This window comes from Oncorhynchus mykiss, chromosome 12 (genome assembly GCF_057628025.1).
Source record: "Oncorhynchus mykiss isolate SJ-2025 chromosome 12, ASM5762802v1, whole genome shotgun sequence".
NCBI classification, from domain to species: domain Eukaryota; kingdom Metazoa; phylum Chordata; class Actinopteri; order Salmoniformes; family Salmonidae; genus Oncorhynchus; species Oncorhynchus mykiss.
The window spans coordinates 43,765,930-43,785,307 of record NC_143033.1 but is presented as its reverse complement, the minus strand read 5'-3'; the positions used below and the strand labels follow the sequence as shown (position 1 = coordinate 43,785,307).

The window sequence follows — 19,378 nt, the reverse complement described above, 5'->3', positions numbered from 1 at the left end:
TTTGATTTAAAAAAAGTTTAAGTTAAAATGGCTCTCCTGTGAAGTAGTGACGCGCGACATACAACTAGTTTCCTGGAACGTGTCACACTTTGCTTTAGTATGATAGGGAGTTTGACCCAATATTGGATTCAGGATGCTATCCAACTGCAAAACGTACAGAATCTCTATCTAAACCTGTTTGATTGAAAGTGCAATTAGCTTGGAAATACAATGAATTCAATTGTTTGCTTTTGTTTTCATTCAACTGAAATCAATGAGCATTATTCTAGATTTCATATTCTCAGAAGTTTGGCATGGAAAGTTAAAGCATTGTTGTTATTAGCAATTTGTGTATCCATCAATACTTAGCTACTTTTAATTCCTCAGAAATGCGAGAACAAGTGATAGTGCAATACAAACGTCCTAATAGAGACACATCTCCATATGAAACAAACCAAATAAGCCATTTTCAGAGGTTTTACCTTTGCACCCCCAAAACATTCTCCCAGATGCTCTCCTGTGATCAAAACAGGCGCCCTGACAGCTGAATTATTTTTTATTACTCTCTTAACCATCCCCAACTGGGAGCCGCCACTGAAATCAATGGAAGGGATTTGTTATAGTCCTTGCACTAATCAAAACCAACAAACTGAGAGATGTAGAGGTCGAAGTCCAGGGCAAGGGGCATTTAGTGGAACAGGGGAAGGGAAGTGTAGATAACCAGCAGTCTGTTAGGTAGTTAAAGTATGCTGTTGTCAATGCTTTGTGTCCCTTAGACAGCACAAGGACGCCAGTGATTCTGACTGTATCCAATTGTTTTTTGTTTCCAACTATGTATATGGCACTGTTTAAGTTGTTTATGGGGTTGCATTGTCATGGTGTTCAGCCTAAATTGGTGCTATCCAAAGTATTTTGCTAACCAGGTTGGCGTGTTTACTGTAGTTCCATGGCAACTCCAAAATGTGTGCGATTGATAAAGACAGGAGAAATGTTAGACTACTCCAATACTCTGATAATTTAACTGCTCACTGTTCTGTTTCCCTAAGATACAGGCAGTATACACAACCTGATTCAGCTAAATACAGCCAAACCCAATGCTTATTTTCATTTCAGTAGCAGTGCAAGCTTCAATCTCTCAGTCCCACCACCACCATCACAAACAGTTCCAGTGCACTGCACTATCCTCTTGCCTCGAGGCCATTCAGTGTGGGCCCAGTTATTACAAGGCTTTTCCAGAGTGACAAATAAAGAATAAAATATGTATCCATCCCAAGAGGGAGAGGAGGGAGGGAGGACAGAGGAGGAGAGGAAGGAGGGGAGGGGGGATTGGTAATATTTCCCTCCCTGTATGGAGCTCTCGATGTAGTCATGACCTAGCTCAGCAGCCGCCCTGCCGCCTCACCGCTTCATGATAGATAGATGGCTTAGAGGCTTCTGCCAGATCAGAAGGGATCCCTGGTATCTCACACCACCGCAGTACCTGACTGGCAATGTGTGTCCGCTAGACCAGGGTTGTGTCCCAAATGGCACCATATTCCCTATTTACTGCACTACTTTGGACCAGGGCCCATAGGACTCTGGTCAAAAAAGTGCAATTTACAGGGAAAAGGGTTCCATTTGGGAGACTGACCTGAAACCATTGGTAGTGGCCTCAGATGAATTAATATAACCTCTCCCAAAAATGAATATATATATGATGGAAATCGGGAATGAACGCATTAATAAAAAGACGCTGAAATTGACTTGGCATCCACTTTTTTTTTGTGGGGGGGGGGGGGGGGGGGGCTAGCTATTACAGACTACAAAGGGAAGCACAGCCGAGAGCTGCCCAGTGACACAAGCCTACCAAACAAGCTAAATTACTTCTATGCTCTCTTCAAGGAAAGTAACACTGAAGCATACATGAGAGTGTGTGATCACGCTGTCCGTAGCCGATGTGAGTACGACCTTTAAACAGGTCAACATACAGACGGATTACAAGGATGTATACTCCGAGCATGCGCTGACCAACTGGCAAGTGTCTTCACTGACATTTTCAACCTGTCCCTGACTGAGTCTGTAATACCAACATGTTTCAAACAGACCAACATAGTCCCTGTGCCCAAGAACACTAAGGTAACCTGCCCTAAATGACTACCGACCCATAGCACTCACGTCTGTATCCATGAAATGCTTTGAAAGGCTGGTCATGGCTCACATCAACACTATTATCCCAGAAACCCTAGACCCACTCCAATTTGCATACCGCCCCAACAAATCCACAGATGATGCAATCTCTATTGCACTTAACACTGCCCTTTCCCACCTAGACAAAAGGAACACCTATGTGAGAATGCTATTCATTGACTACAGCTCAGCCAGCGTTCAACACCATAGTGCCCTCAAAGCTCATCACCAGGCTAAGGACCCTGGGACTAAACACCTCCCTCTGCAACTGGATCCTGGACTTCCTTTCGGGCCGCGCCCAGGTGGTAAGGGTAGGTAACAACACATCTGACACACTGATCCTCAACACAGGGGACATTCAGGGGTGCGTGCTCAGTCTCCTCCTGTACTCCCTGTTCACTCATGACTGCATGGTCAGGCAAGACTTCAACACCATCATCAAGTTTGCCGATAACACAATAGTGGTAGACCTGATCACCAGCAACGATGAAACAGCTTATAGGGAGGAGGTCAGAGACCTGACTGTGTGGTGCCAGGACAACAACCTCTCCATCAATGTGATCAAGACAAAGGAGATGATTGTGGACTACAGGAAAAGGAGGACCGAGCATGCCCCCATTCTCATAGACAGGGCTGTAGTTGAGCAGGTTGAGAGCTTCAAGTTCCTTGGCATCCACATCACCAACTAACTAACATGGTCCAAGCACACCAAGAAGAAGGCATGACAAAAACCATACCCCCTTAAGAGACTGAAAAGATTTGTCATGTGTCCTCAGATCCTCAAAAGGTTTTACAGCTGCACCATTGAGCGCATCATGACTCGTTGCATCACTGCCTGGTATGGTAACTGCTTACCCTCCGACCGCAAGGCACTACAGAGGGTAGTGTGTACGGCCCAGTACATCAACGGGGCGAGGCTTCCAGCCATCCAGGACCTCTATACCAGGGGGTATTAGAGGAAGGCTTTAAAAATTGTCAAAGACACCAGCCACCCTAGTCATAGACTGTTCTCTCTGCTACTACACGACAAGCGGTTCCGGAGCGCCAAGTCTAGCTCCAAGAGACTTCTAAACACCTTCTACCCCAAGCCATAAGACTCCTGAACATCTAATCAAATGGCTACCCAGACTATTTGCATTGCCCCCACCCTCTTCTACGCTGTTGCTACTCTCTGTCATTATCTATGCATAGTCACTTTAGTAAGTCTACATACATGTACATATTAGCTCAATTACCTCAACACAGGTGCCCTCCTGAAATTGACTCTGTACCGGTCCCCGTCTATATAGCCCCGCTATAGTAATTTACTGCTGCTCTTTAATGTTTTGTTATTCTTTTTTAGATATTGTCTTAAAAACTGCACTGTTCGTTAAGGGCTCTACACCTGTTGTATTCTGCATATGTGACAAATCAAATTTGATTTGATATGAAAGGCCTGATTGGTGGAGTGCTGCAGAGATGCTTGTACTTCTGGAAGGTTCTCCCATCTCCACAGAGGAACTCTGGAGCTCTGTCAGAGTGACCATTGGGTTCCCTTCTACCCCAATTGCTCAGTTTGGCCAGGCGGCCAGTTCTAGGAAGAGTCTTGGTGGTTCCAAACTTCTTCCATTTAAGAATGATGGAGGCCATTGTGTTCTTGGGAACCTTCAATGCTGCAGAATATTTTGGACCCTTCCCCAGATCTGTAACTCGACACAATCCTGTCTGAGATCTACAGACAATTCCTTCAACCTCATTGATTTTTGCTCTGATATGCACTGTCAACAGTGGGACCTTATATAGACTGGCGTGTTTCTTTCCAAATTATATCCAATCATTTTAATTTACCGCAGATGGACTCCAATGAAGTTGTAGAAACATCTCAAGGATGGTCAATGGAAACAGGAGGCACCTGAGTTCAATTTCGAGTCTCATAGCAAAGGGTCTGAATACTTATGTAAATAAGGTATTTCAGTTAGACAGTTTTTTAAGTACATCTATCTGTCTACAACCAGAATCTCCCTGCGGGACAAGCGTGGTCCTTCCTTAGTTTTCAAAGACACAGCGAGTTCAAGGGAGCCTCTGCAACAGGGAGGCTATCCCAGGCCCTCCGTGCTCTGTGTGGTCTGGTCTCCTGAGTGTACACTTTTTCTCAGTCTGCGAGAAATAAATGACGACTGGAGATACAGCGTGCAGAAGGCTGTGTTATATTTGTGGTATCTCGTCTCTCACTGACAGCTTGTCCACCTGTACCCCTTCAGTATCAAGTACTACTTGAGTACTTCAGTTTTGAGCATTCAGGATTTTCAAGTAGCGGATTGCATTTTAACACAGTGTTTATTTGTTCGATTTTCTCCAAAGTGTACAGTCTTATATTTGATAGAGTCCATTTCAGTATTTCACACACAAGCATTTTGTGTTCATAGTTGCACAGTAACGCCTGCAGTTGATAGGCAACTCTGCCTCGGCTGAGCCAACATGGTCCCCACGACCTTCCTCTCTTCTTCCTCCACACAGGAAGTGGAAGTCCTGCGGGTGCCCACCAGCGTATGCTGCTGCGTTTCCTCTGTTTTTTTGTGGGATTTGTCTCCTCTGTGACTGCAGATATCAGCTAGCTACTTTCCCCCAACGGCACACATATTTTACGTCAGCCATAAAATGGTCCAGGAAACATTGATATCATATGAACACTTCCAGCTTGGCAATTATGGCCCCTTCAAACTGCCTGTGTTGTACCTTAAAAAAACATGCTTAACCCAGACACTTTAAAGTGCGTAAGATATACTCTTGCTTGTCTGTTCTCTTCAAATCTCCTTGTTGGTAATGGTAAATATTCTTTGACCCTTCACATGTAGATAGTACATTTTCAGAGTCTGAAAAAAATGTCCAGTCTGTACTCGTGAAGTTGTGAAGTATATGTTATTGCAGTTTGTCTACTGTTGCCTACACAGTATGTACAGTAGTTAAGCACAAGTTCGGTCTGTCGATTTCTGTCCTCTGATGACCCCTCAGCTAACGGTCAGCCAGGGGCACCGTCTTGAGAATAAGTCTTAAGTCTGTCGATAGATACCCAGCCTGCTATAAGGCATATTGTTAGTGTTCATCTGGTTTATGGTATGGAACACATATACATGTAAGTTACTTTATAATTTCTGAGTTTCTGAACAGAACGATAAAGGGGAAAGCCAGAGTCCAGACAAAAACCGCTATTTGCTAAGTAGGCTACATAACATTCCTAACAACATTTGTTTTATTGACGCTTGTCACACAACTGCATGGATTACATCTAGTGCTCAAAACATGTTTTTTGAGCACTAGATACTTAGCTTCCTGATGATACTTAGCTTCCAGATACTTAGCTTCCTGATGCAGTCTGAATTTGATTTTGCAGTAGTGAAAAGAGTAGTAAGTTAACAGAGTAAGAGGCTAATGAGAATGATGAAAGACAAAGAGAGGGGAATGTAAACGAGGGAGAGAGACACCAGAGCAATAGAGAATCAGGGACACGAGCGAACCTGTGCTTTCCGAGGGTTCTCCTGACCATCGTCAGGTGATTCGAGCTGTGAGCAGAGCTGTGATGGTTAAAGCGCAATACTACAAAGGCGGCTACGTGAATCAGCTAGTCATGTTTTCCATAGGAAAGTGTCAGTATGCGGAATGGTGATGAGCTTGAAGGCTGTTTTTAGTTTTGAATTGAATCAAATCAAATTTATTTATATAGCCCTTTGTACATCAGCTGATATCTCAAAGTGCTGTACAGAAACCCAGCCTAAAACCCCAAACAGCAAGCAATGCAGGTGTAGAAGCACGGTGGCTAGGAAAAACTCCCTAGAAAGGCCAAAACCTAGGAAGAAACCTAGAGAGTAACCAGGCTATGTGGGGTGGCCAGTCGTCTTCTGGCTGTGCCGGGTGGAAATAACAGAACATGGCCAAGATGTTCAAATGTTCATAAATGACCAGCATGGTCAAATAATAATAATCACAGGCAGAACAGTTGAAACTGGAGCAGCAGCACGGCCAGGTGGACTGGGGACAGCAAGGAGTCATCATGTCAGGTAGTCCTGAGGCATGGTCCTAGGGCTCAGGTCCTCCGAGAGAGAGAAAGAAAGAGAGAATTAGAGAGGGCATACTTAAATTCACACAGGACACCGGATAGGACAGGAGAAGTACTCCAGATATAACAAACTGACCCTAGCCCCCCGACACATAAACTACTGCAGCATAAATACTGGAGGCTGGGACAGGAGGGGTCAGGAGACACTGTGGCCCCATCCGAGGACACCCCCAGACAGGGCCAAACAGGAAGGATAAACCCCACCCACTTTCCCAAAGCACAGCCCCCACACCACTAGAGGGATATCTTCAACCACCAACTTACCATCCTGAGACAAGGCCGAGTATAGCCCACAAAGATCTCCGCCACGGCACAACCCAAGGGGAGGCGCCCCCCCCAATTGACATGTTTAAGGAAAGGATAGAGTGAGGAATACAACATAACTGGGCTGCTCCAAAAGCCTCTGTTGATGTAGTCTTTTCAAAATAGTTTATTTTCATTTAAAAAAAATAATATTTATTATTTTTACATTTTCAGTTGTCCAAAGACATACAATAACAGTTGAATAAGGACATTTAATATACAAGACATGAAAGGTTTTATCATGCCCTCTTCATGACGGTCTTAGTGTGTTTGGACCATGACAGTTTGTTGGCGATGTGGCCACCAAGGAACTTAAAGCTCTCAACCTGCTCCACTGCAGCCCCCTCGGTCCTCCTTTTCCTGTAGTCCACAATCATCTCCTTTGTCTTGATCACGTTGAGGGAAAGGTTGTTGTCCTGGCACCACACGGCCAGGTCTCTGACCTCCTCCTATAGGCTGTCTCATCGTTGTTGGTGATCAGGCCTACCACTGTTGTGTCATCGGCAAACTTGATGATGGTGTTGGAGTCGTGCCTGGCCATGCAGTCATGAGTGAACAGGGAGTACAGGAGGGGACTGAGCAGGGCCCCCATGTTCAGGATCAGCGTGGCAGATGTGTTGTTACCTAACCTTACCACCTGGGGGCGGCCCGTCAGGAATTCCAGGATCCAGTTGCAGAGGGAGGTTTAGTCCCAGGGTCCTTAGCTTAGTGATCAGTTTTAAGGGCACTATGGTGTTGAACGCTGAGCTGTAGTTAATTAATTGCATTCTCACATAGGTGTTCCTTTGGTCCAGGTGGGAAAGGCAGTGTTGAGTGCAATAGAGATTGCATCATCTGTGGATTTGTTGGGGCGGTATGTAAATTGGAGTGGGTCTAGAGTTTCTGGGATAATGGTGTTGATGTGAGCTATGACCATCCTTTCAAAGCACTTCATAGCTGCAGACGTGAGTGCTACGGGTTGGTAGTCATTTAGGAAGGTTAAATTAGTGTTCTTGGGCACAGGGACTATGGTGGTCTGCTTGAAACATGTTGGTATTACAGACTCAGTCAGTGACAGGTTGAAAATGTCAGTGAAGACACTTGCCAGTTGGTCTCAGTGCATGCTCGGAGTGCACGTCCTGGTAATCCGTCTGGCCCTGTGGCCCTGTGAATGTTGACCTGTTTTAAGGTTTTTCTCACATCAGCTAAGGAGAGCATGATCACACAGTTGTCCAGAACAGCTGATGCTCTCATGCGTGCTTCAGTGTTACTTGCCTCGAAGTCAGCATTGAAGTAATTTAGCTTGTCTGGTAGGCTAGTGTCACTAGGCAGCTCTCGGCTGTGGTTCCCTTTGTAGTCTGTAATAGTTTGCAAGCCCTGCCACAACCCAACGAGCGTTGGAGCCAGTGTAGTGCGGTTCAATCTTTATCCTGTATTGAGGCTTTGACTGTTTTATGGTTCATCGGAGGGCATATTGGTATTCTTATAAGCGTCTGGGTTAGAGTACCACTCCATGAAAGCGGCAGCTCTACTCTTTAGCTGAGTGTGGATGTTGCCTGTAATCCATGGCTTCTGGTTTGGGTATGTACGTACGTCACTGTGGGAATGACATAATTGATGCACTTATTGATGAAGCCAGTTACTGATGTGGTGTTCTCCTCAATGCCATTGGATGAATCCCTGATTATATTCCAGTCTGTGCTCGCAAAACAGTCCTGTAGTTTAGCATCTGCTTCATCTGACCACTTTCTTATTGACCAAGTCACTGGTGCTTCCTGCTTTAGTTTTTGCTGGTAAGCAGGAATCAGGAGGGTAGAATTGTGGTCAAATTTGCCAAATGGAGGGTGAGGGAGAGCTTTGTATGCGTCTCTGTGTGTGGAGTAAAGGTGGTCTAGTTTTTTTCCCTCTGGTTGCACATTTAACATGCTGTAAGAAATTAGGTCAAATGGATTTGAGTTTCGAAGCATTAAAGTCCCCGGCCACTAGAATTGCCGTCTCTGGATCAGCGTTTTATTGTTTGCTTATGGCCATATACAGCTCATTGAGTGCTGTCTTACTGCCAGCATCGGTTTGTGGTGGTATATAGACAGCTACGAAAAATACAGGTGAAAACTCTCCTGGTAAATAGTATGGTCTACAGCTTATCATAAGATACTCTACCTCAGGCGAGCATAACTTTAAGACTTCTTTATATTTTGTGCATCAGCTGTGGTTTACAAATATACATACACCGCTACCCCTAGTCTTACCAGAGGCCACTGTTCTATCCTGTCGAAAAAGCTTAAAACCCGCTAGCTGTATGACTCGGTGAAACATAAGGTATTACAGTTTTAATGTCCCGTTGGTAGGATATACAGTGCCTTGCGAAAGTATTCGGCCCCCTTGAACTTTGCGACCTTTTGCCACATTTCAGGCTTCAAACATAAAGATATAAAACTGTATTTTTTTGTGAAGAATCAACAACAAGTGGGACACAATCATGAAGTGGAACGACATTTATTGGATATTTCAAACTTTTTTAACAAATCAAAAACTGAAAAAATTGGGCGTGCAAAATTATTCAGCCCCCTTAAGTTAATACTTTGTAGCGCCACCTTTTGCTGCGATTACAGCTGTAAGTTGCTTGGGGTATGTCTCTATCAGTTTTGCACATCGAGAGACTGTTATACGACTGATATACGACTGATTGTTGTCCTATGGACAGAGTCTCCCACCTCAGCTGTAGATCTCTGCAGTTCATCCAGAGTGATCATGGGCCTCTTGGCTGCATCTCTGATCAGTCTTCTCCTTGTATGAGCTGAAAGTTTAGAGGGACGGCCAGGTCTTGGTAGATTTGCAGTGGTCTGATACTCCTTCCATTTCAATATTATCGCTTGCACAGTGCTCCTTGGGATGTTTAAAGCTTGGGAAATCTTTTTGTATCCAAATCCGGCTTTAAACTTCTTCACAACAGTATCTCGGACCTGCCTGGTGTGTTCCTTGTTCTTCATGATGCTCTCTGCACTTTTAACGGACCTCTGAGACTATCACAGTGCAGGTGCATTTATACGGAGACTTGATTACACACAGGTGGATTGTATTTATCATCATTAGTCATTTAGGTCAACATTTGATCATTCAGAGATCCTCACTGAACTTCTGGAGAGAGTTTTCTGCACTGAAAGTAAAAGGGGCTGAATAATTTTGCACGCCCAATTTTTCAGTTTTTGATTTGTTAAAAAAGTTTGATATATCCAATAAATGTCGTTCCACTTCATGATTGTGTCCCACTTGTTGTTGATTCTTCACAAAAAGTACAGTTTTATATCTTTATGTTTGAAGCCTGAAATGTGGCAAAAGGTCGCAAAGTTCAAGGGGGCCGAATACTTTCGCAAGGCACTGTATACGTGATCGTAGTTTGTCTATTTCATTATCGATTGATTGTACGTTGTCTAATGGGACCAATGGTAAAGGTAGATTACCCTCTCGGCATATGATCCCTACAAGGCACCCGACCTTCGTCCCCGATACCTCCGTCACTTTCTCCTGCAAATGATGGGGATGAGGGCATTGTCGTGCATCTGAAGTAAATCCTTCCCGTCCGACTCGTTAAAAAATATTCCTCCAGTACGGGGTGAGTAATCACTGTCCTGATATCTATAATCTCTTTTCGGTCATAAGACAGGTTGCCAGAAACATGATGCACAAAATGTTCAAATGATGTACAAATAACACGAAAAAACATACAAAATAGCACAATTGGGTACGGGATTGTAAAACGGCAGCCATCTCCTTCAGCGCTGCTCTTCATTCCAACCTGAGTTATTTAATTCCTGCTTTACATGAGGATGAGGCTTTGATCAGTTCAAACACCCTGCCTTTTAATAAGTTGGTCGGTCTAGAAAATGATGGCTTACCCTTTTCTCCAATGGGAAAATATGTACGATAGGTATTTTAGAGAACAGTGGGGTGAATAATTGGGCCATTGATTTGATATAGGATTGCCGTACACTTCACCTCACCTCGTTGTTGTTGTTTACCTCACATGTTGGTGTTGTTGTTGCTTCTTACTTCACCTATTGTTTACCTCACCTCGTGTTGTTGTTTACCTTCACAGTTGACTTGGTATCGGAGGACGAATACCTGGACATCCCCAGTATCTCCAGACAGAGAGCGGGGACATACGAATGCACCGCCATCAACGACATCGCCACAGACGTCCAGACCGTTGAGATCACAGTCAACTGTGAGTTCAATGTCATCCCAGTCCTGGCGTGTATTTACTAGGAACCAAACAGAAGCAAACAGGCCAAAACTTGGAGGGGCTAACCTGAACTTGTCCAGTAAGAGAGACTTGTTGCAAAACGGTTTGCTACGATGTGCACTAAGCATTCTATTCTCTCGCAGACAGACATTTCACTCAGTCAATGGTTTCATGAGCAGGGATTTAATATAGACACATGGATGACGCACATGGCGGCCGCTGATTGGCTGAAAGCGCGGGGTGGTTGGAGTTTTCAACAAAGTAGCGTGACAGAAATATGATGCAAAGTTTTTGAACTACCAGTTTCTTTAAGACGATATATAAAAAGATCTGTGAATTTGAACAACAGCATAAATACACCTATTTCACTTTTACATGTAAAAAGCCGAATGACCACTGCTAAACATGCTGCCACTGTTTTGAACAGATTAGATTATAATGTGTAGAACTAGCAGCTAGCTCAATAATTAACTAGTGCACCAGGGAGAGCGCAACAAGCATGCAGATGTAATACGTGAAAACAAATGATCTAACTGGGGATATGTAGCTAATATAATGTCACAAAGCACGCCAGCCATCCTGAACTAATTGAAATATTTCCGAGTTAGTCAGATATTAGTTTAGAAAGACTTGAAATTGGCATGGAAGGTTTCTAGCTAGCAAGCTACCAGCTAGCTATAGCTGATGAACAATACAATTGGCCAGCCACAGTAATGCTTTTTTGTCCTACCAGATCCGCAATGAGAAGGTTCTATCCCTCTGTCCTTTGACTCTTGTCGAATGTAGATGTCCGGTTTATCAGGTCCCAGGCTTCCATGACTGTTAATGATTATTTATTTACAAGTTAATTATAATTATCTGTTTGCTTTAGCAGCATCTGTACCTTCTAGTATCTAGTGCGGAAGTAAGCTGTCTGGCGCGAGAGACTCATTGGGAAGGATACTAGATCAGACCCATCATTTCTGACTGAGCGCACTTTTGAGGTCCCTAGGATCGTCCATTTCCTTTGTGCTGTTATAATTGATGTTATGAAATCCTGTGATTTCATTGGGGCGGTTCCCCCTGATAGCAAATAGCTGACAAAACAATCCAATCCAATGTTCGCATGGACTATGCGCCCGCGGAGCTGCTGGCAGTCACTGGCAGAAGTGTAGTAACAACTTGTTTTGAACAATATAGTTTTTCACTATATATATATTATATATTTTTTTATTGACTATTAACAATTGGGCCACTGCCCCTAACACACATGTGGGCGGACCGCTTCTGGATGAAGCACAGCTTGTGTTTAGCTTTCTTTTGTTGCAGTTCATCAGAAAAAGTTGGAAAAGAGGTTATGCATGCTATGCATCATGTCTTATTGGACAATTATGGATTACGGTATTTGTTGCATGTTGGAAATTATTCTACCCTACATACAAATATGTAGTGTGACTCAGTAACCTAATAAAGTCAAATAAAAGCATTGCAAAGTATGCATACTACAGATAATTCAAATGATACGGGAAATAGATGAGGTATAACAGGGATGTGATGTGGTTTCAGTTAATTGGGTTTATTCTAATAATTATAACATGAACTGTGCTAAACTTGGAATGCAGCCCACATGCTCTGAAGTACCAGCTCAATTAAACGCCACTGCATTTACAAATTTGTTCTCCAAAGAATCACAATTCAACTTGATTCCAATTGTATTTACACATGACCCCCATGTGATACATTGACTAGGGCTGTTACGGTGACCGTATTACCTCCACCTCAGCGGTCACGAGTCATGAAGGCAGTCAAATTCCAAGTGACCGTTTAGTCATGGTAATTAGGCTTCTTCAAGATCTGTTGCTGCTCATGGTCATTAGTAGCCTACCAAACTTGCTACCTGCCTGGTACTCAATACTGTATTGTCCCTCTAATCACTCTGATATCAATGCAAATGTAAACCAACTATATTTATTTCTTAACTTTCCTAATATTAAGCACATTGCTTATCTTTACAACAGGAATATAGTTTACCTGGCTGGCATGAAAATAAATCATGGCAAAAGCGTACTCCACCCGCTATTTAAGTGCATATAAGAAATGTTTTTCCGCTGCCCCTATTTCGAGACAAGTGCATGACAATGGTCCATTCTAAATAAATACAAATTCACACATTATTTGGTACATGTAAAGACGAGATTAAATCCAGAATAGTCTGATGGGTGACAATAATATCACTTGTGAATTACAGCTGAAGTCAGAAGTTTACATCCACCTTAGCTAAATACATTTAAACTCAGTTTTTCACAATTCCTGACATTTAATCATAGTAAAAATTCCCTGTCTTGGGTCAGTTAGGACCACCACTTTATTTTATTAAGAATGTGAAATGTCAGAATAATAGTAGAGAGAATATATATAGTATAGTGTAATTTTTTATTTCAGCATTTATTTATTTCATCACATTGCCAGTTGGTCAGAAGTTTACATACATAAAATTAGTATTTGGTAGTATTGCCTTTAAATTGTTTAACTTGAGTCAAACAGTTTGGGTAGCCTTCCACATGATTCCCACAATAAGTTTAATGAATTTTGGCCCATTCCTCCAGACAGAGCTGGTGTAACGGAGTCAGGCTTATAGGCCTCCTTGCTCGCACACGCTTTTTCAGTTCTGCCCAAAAATGTTCTATGGGATTGAGGTCAGGGCTTTGTGATGGCCACTCCAATACCTTGACTTTGTTGTCAAGGTATTGGCCATTTTGCTACAACTTTGGAAGTATGCTTGGGGTCGTTGTCCATTTGCGACCAAGCTTTAACTTCCTGACTGATGTCTTGAGATGTTGCTTCAATATAACCACATAATTGTCCTACCTCATGATGCCATCTATTTTGTAAAGTGCACCAGTCCCTCCTGCAGCAAAGCACCCCTACAACATGAGGCTGCCACCCCCATGCTTCACGGTTGGAATGGTGTTCTTCGCCTTGCAAGCCTCCTCCTTTTTCCTCCAAACATAACGATTGTCATTATGGCCAAACAGTTCTATATATGTTTCATCAGAGCAGAGGACATTTCTCCAAAAAGTACGATCTTTGTCCCCATGTGCAGTTGCAAACCGTAGTCTGGCTTTTTTATGGCGGGTTTGGAGCAGTGGCTTCTTCCTTGCTGAGCGGCCTTTCAGGTTATGTCGATATAGGACTAATTTTACTGTGGATATAGATACTTTTGTACCTGTTTCCTCCAGCTTCTTTACACGGTCCTTTGCTGTTGTTCTGGGATTGATTTGCACTTTTCGCACCAAAGTACATAGTGTTTATACTTGCTTACTATTGTTTGTACAGATGAACGTGGTACCTTCAGGCATTTGGAAATTGCTCCCTAGGATGAACCAGACTTGTGGAGGTCTACAATTATTTTGCTGAGGTCTTGGCTGATTTTTTTTTTCCCCATGATGTCAAGCAAAGAGGGACTGAGTTTGAAGTTAGGCCTTGAAATACATCCACAGGTACACCTCCAATTGACTAAAATGATCGCAATTAGTCTATCAGAAGTTCTAAAGCCATGACATAATTTTCTGGAATTTTCAAGCTGTTTAAAGGCATAGTCAACTTAGTGTATATAAACTTCTGACCCACTGGAATTGTGATACAGTGAATTATACAGTGCCTTGCGAAAATATTCGGCCCCCTTGAACTTTGCGACCTTTTGCCACATTTCAGGCTTCAAACATAAAGATATAAAACTGTATTTTTTTGTGAAGAATCAACAACAAGTGGGACACAATCATGAAGTGGAAAGACATTTATTGGATATTTCAAACTTTTTTAACAAATGAAAAACTGAAAAATTGGGCGTGCAAAATTATTCAGCCCCTTTACTTTCAGTGCAGCAAACTCTCTCCAGAAGTTCAGTGAGGATCTCTGAATGATCCAATGTTGACCTAAATGACTAATGATGATAAATACAATCCAGCTGTGTGTAATCAAGTCTCCGTATGAATGCACCTGCACTGTGATAGTCTCAGAGGTTCGTTAAAAGTGCAGAGATTATCATGAAGAACAAGGAACACACCAGGCAGGTCCGAGATACTGTTGTGAAGAAGTTTAAAGCCGGATTTGGATACAAAAAGATTTCCTAAGCTTTAAACATCCCAAGGAGCACTGTGCAAGCGATAATATTGAAATGGAAGGAGTATCAGACCACTGCAAATCTACCAAGACCTGGCCGTCCCTCTAAACTTTCAGCTCATACAAGGAGAAGACTGATCAGAGATGCAGCCAAGAGGCCCATGATCACTCTGGATGAACTGCAGAGATCTACAGCTGAGGTGGGAGACTCTGTCCATAGGACAACAATCAGTCGTATATTGCACAAATCTGGCCTTTATGGAAGAGTGGCAAGAAGAAAGCCATTTCTTAAAGATATCCATAAAAAGTGTTGTTTAAAGTTTTCCACAAGCCACCTGGGAGACACACCAAACATGTGGAAGAAGGTGCTCTGGTCAGATGAAACCAAAATTGAACTTTTTGGCAACAATGCAAAACGTTATGTTTGGCGTAAAAGCAACATAGCTGAACACACCATCCCCACTGTCAAACATGGTGGTGGCAGCATCATGGTTTGGGCCTGCTTTTCTTCAGCAGGGACAGGGAAGATGGTTAAAATTGATGGGAAGATGGATGGAGCCAAATACAGGACCATTCTGGAAGAAAACCTGATGGAGTCTGCAAAAGACCTGAGACTGGGACGGAGATTTGTCTTCCAACAAGACAATGATCCAAAACATAAAGCAAAATCTACAATGGAATGGTTCAAAAATAAACATATCCAGGTGTTAGAATGGCCAAGTCAAAGTCCAGACCTGAATCCAATCGAGAATCTGTGGAAAGAACTGAAAACTGCTGTTCACAAATGCTCTCCATCCAACCTCACTGAGCTCGAGCTGTTTTGCAAGGAGGAATGGGAAAAAAATTCAGTCTCTCGATGTGCAAAACTGATAGAGACATACCCCAAGCGACTTACAGCTGCAATCGCAGCAAAAGGTGGCGCTACAAAGTATTAACTTAAGGGGGCTGAATAATTTTGCACGCCCAATTTTTCAGTTTTTGATTTGTTAAAAAAGTTTGAAATATGCAATAAATGTCGTTCCACTTCATGTCATTCCACTTCAAAATACAGTTTTATATCTTTATGTTTGAAGCCTGAAATGTGGCAAAAGGTCGCAAAGTTCAAGGGGGCCGAATACTTTCGCAAGGCACTGTAAATGAAATAATCTGTCTGTACACAATTGTTGGGAAAATTACTTGTGTCATGCACAAAGTAGATGTCCTAGCCAACTTGCCAAAACTATAGTTTGTTAACAAGAAATTTGTGGAGTGGTTGGAAAAGGAGTTTTAATGACTCCAACCGAAGTGAACGTAAACTTCCGACTTCAACTGTATATATTATCACTTGTGAATGATATCCAGCATAAGAAACAGCCTTTGAATCATAGTTAAACACCACATGTAGCCCAGCCCATAGGCTTATATGTTTTGATAAGGTTTGTGTCACGACTAAAGTGGCCAAATAAGCACATTAATCCGCTTTACAAGGGGTTTAGAGCCTAACTGGCATACATAAGCAGCGCATGAGTTTCAAGTTTTGGGACGATCATTTTCACCATAAAATTTCAAATTTCAAATAAAAGCATTACATGCATTATCGCATTTGCAGTCACTTTCTATAATGCCGTTTTCCGCAAATAAAACATTCCCTATTGTAGCCTGCTGCCATGTGCGCATTGCTGCGCTTATAATGTGAAGAAATAGCTTAATTGTTTATCAACATTTTAAGCTAAATGTACTGATCTGTTGTATCAGCCACATTGAGTACATTTTTTCAGGATTGCCACCTCTCACCCAGAGGTGGCAATCCTAGTAGCCGGGGACTTTAATGCAAGGAAACTTAAATCAGTTTTACCTTCAATCAACATGTTAAATGTGCAACCAGAGGGAAAAGAACTCTGGACCATCTATACTCCACACACAGAGATGCATCCCTCGCTCTCCATTTGGCAAATCTGACCATAATTATATCCTCCTGATTCCTGCTTACAAACAAAAATTCAACCAGGAAATACCAGTGACTAGATCAACAAAAAAGTGGTCAGATGAAGCAGATGCTAAGCTTCAGGACTGTTTTGCGAGCACAGACTGGAATATGTTCCGGGATTCCTCCAATGGCATTGAGCAGTACACCACATCTGTCATTGGCTTCATCAATAAGTGCATCGAGGACGTTGTCCCCACAGTGACCGTACGTACAATACATACCCCAACCAGAAACCATGGATTGCAGGCAGCATCTGCACTGAGCTAAAGGCTGGAGCTGCCACTTTCAAGGAGCGGGACTAACCCGGAAGCTTATAATAAATGCCCTCCGACGAACCATCAAAAAGGCAAAGCATCAATACAGGACAAAGATTGAATCGCACTACACCAGCTCTGACGCTCGTTGGATGTGGCAAGGCCTGCAAACCATTACAGACTACCAAGGGAAGCACAGCCGAGAGCTGCCCAGTGACACAAGCCTACCGGACGAGCTAAACTACTTCTATGCTCGCTTCGAGGCAAATAACACTGAAACATGCATGAGAGCACCAGCTGTACCGGAAGACTGTGTGATCACGCTCTCCGCAGCCAATGTGAGTAAGACCTTTAGACAGGTCAACATTCACAAGGCCGCAGGACCAGACAGATTACCAGGACGTGTACTGCGACCATGTGCTGACCAACTGGCAAGTTTCTTCACTGACATTTTCAAACTCTCCCTGTCCGAGTTTGTAATACCAACATGTTTCAAGCAGACAATCATAGTGCCTTTGCCAAGAACACTAAGGTAACCTGTCCTAAATGACTACCGATCTGTAGACATTAAGTGCTTTGAGAGGCTGGTCATGACTCACATCAACACCGTCATCCCAGAAACCCTAGACCCACTCCAATTTGCATACCGCCCGAACAGATCCACAGATGATGCAGTCTCTATTGCACTCCACAATGCCCTTTCCCACCTGGACAGATGAACACCTATGTGAGAATGCTATTCATTGACTACAGCTCAGCGTTCAATTTTTTTGCTTTTTATTTTATTTTACATTTATTTAATTAGGCAAGTCATTTAAGAACAAACTCTTCTTTTCAATGACGGCCTAGGAACAGTAACATCTTCAGGGGCAGATTGTACCTTGTCAGCTCGGGGATTTGATCTTGCAACTTTCCAGTTACTGGTCCATCACTCTAACCACAAGGCTACCTGCCGCCCCAATCAATAAGCTAAGGACCCTGGGACTAAACACCTCCCTCTGCAACTGGTTCCTGGACTTCCTGATGGGCCGCCCCCAGGTGGTAAGGTTAGGTAACAACACATCCTCAACACAAGGGCCCCTCAGGTGTGCGTGCTCAGCACCCTCCTGTACACCCTGTTAACTAATAACTGCACGGCCAGGCACGACTCCAACACCATCATTAAATTTGCCGATGACACAACAGTGGTAGACCTGATCACTGACAACAACGAGACAGCCTATAGGGAGGTCAGTGACCTGACGTGTGGTGCCAGGGCAACAACCTCTCCCTCAACGTGATCAAGACAAAGGAGATGATTGTGGACTACAGGAAAAAGAGGACCAAGCATGCCCCCATTCTCATCGACAGGGCTGCAGTGGAGCAGGTTGAGAGATTCAAGTTCCTTGGTGTCCACATCACCAACAAACTAACATGGTCCAAGCACACCAAGACAGTTGTAAAGGGGGCACAACAAAACCTATTCCCTTCCAGGAGACTAAAAAGATTTGGCATGGGTCCTCAGATCCTCAAAAGGTTCTACAGCTGCACCATCGACAGCATCCTGACTGGTTGCATCACTGCCTCCTCAGGCAACTACTCGGCCTCCGACCGCAATGCACTCCAGTGGGTAGTGCGAACGGCCCAGTACATCACCGGTGCCAAGCTTCCTGCCATCCAGGTGCTGTCAGAAGAAGGCCCTGAAAATGTTCAAAGATTCCAGCCACCCTAGTCATAGACTGTTCTCTCTGCTACCGCACGGCAAGTGGTACCGGATTACCAAGTCTAGGTCCAAGAAGCTTCTAAACAGCTTCTACCCCCAAGCCATAAGACTCCTGAACATCTAGTCAAATGGCTCCCCAGACTATTCACATCCCCCCCCCCCTTCCCCTCTCCACACCACTGCCACTCTGTTGTCATCTATGCATAGTCACTTTAATAACTCCACCTACATGTACATACTACCTCAACTAACCAGTGCCCCCGCACATTGGCTCTGTTACTGGCACCCCCCTGTATATATTGTTATTTCTTACTGCACCTCTTTAATTACTTGTTACTTTCATCTCTTATTCTTATCAATATTTTTTGAAACTGCACTGTCGGTTAGGATCTCGTAAGTAAGCAACTGTAAGGTCTACCTGTTGTATTCGGCGCATGTGACTAATACAATTTGATTTGATTTGAACAGTGAATTATTAATAAGTACCTCATCAGTCTCATTCTGATTTCGCATATTTCTTGGATATCTGCACAAACCCTAACCTTATTGATGAATCAGCAATACACAAATTGGCTTAATTATTTATTATAGG

At 43.3% G+C, this 19,378-nt stretch overlaps 1 protein-coding gene across 9 annotated transcripts in view; it reads left to right on the top strand.

The window, feature by feature from the left end:
- The window catches only part of LOC110538899 (opioid-binding protein/cell adhesion molecule), a 564,414-nt gene that overhangs the window by 513,893 nt on the left and 31,143 nt on the right, over positions 1–19,378 (top strand). For all 9 annotated transcript variants that reach the window (XM_090192536.1, XM_090192538.1, XM_090192537.1 and 6 more), the window contains one exon: positions 10,617–10,745. In XM_090192536.1, the coding sequence (XP_090048662.1) occupies positions 10,617–10,745 (129 nt within the window). The remainder of the gene's footprint in view (positions 1–10,616; positions 10,746–19,378) is intronic.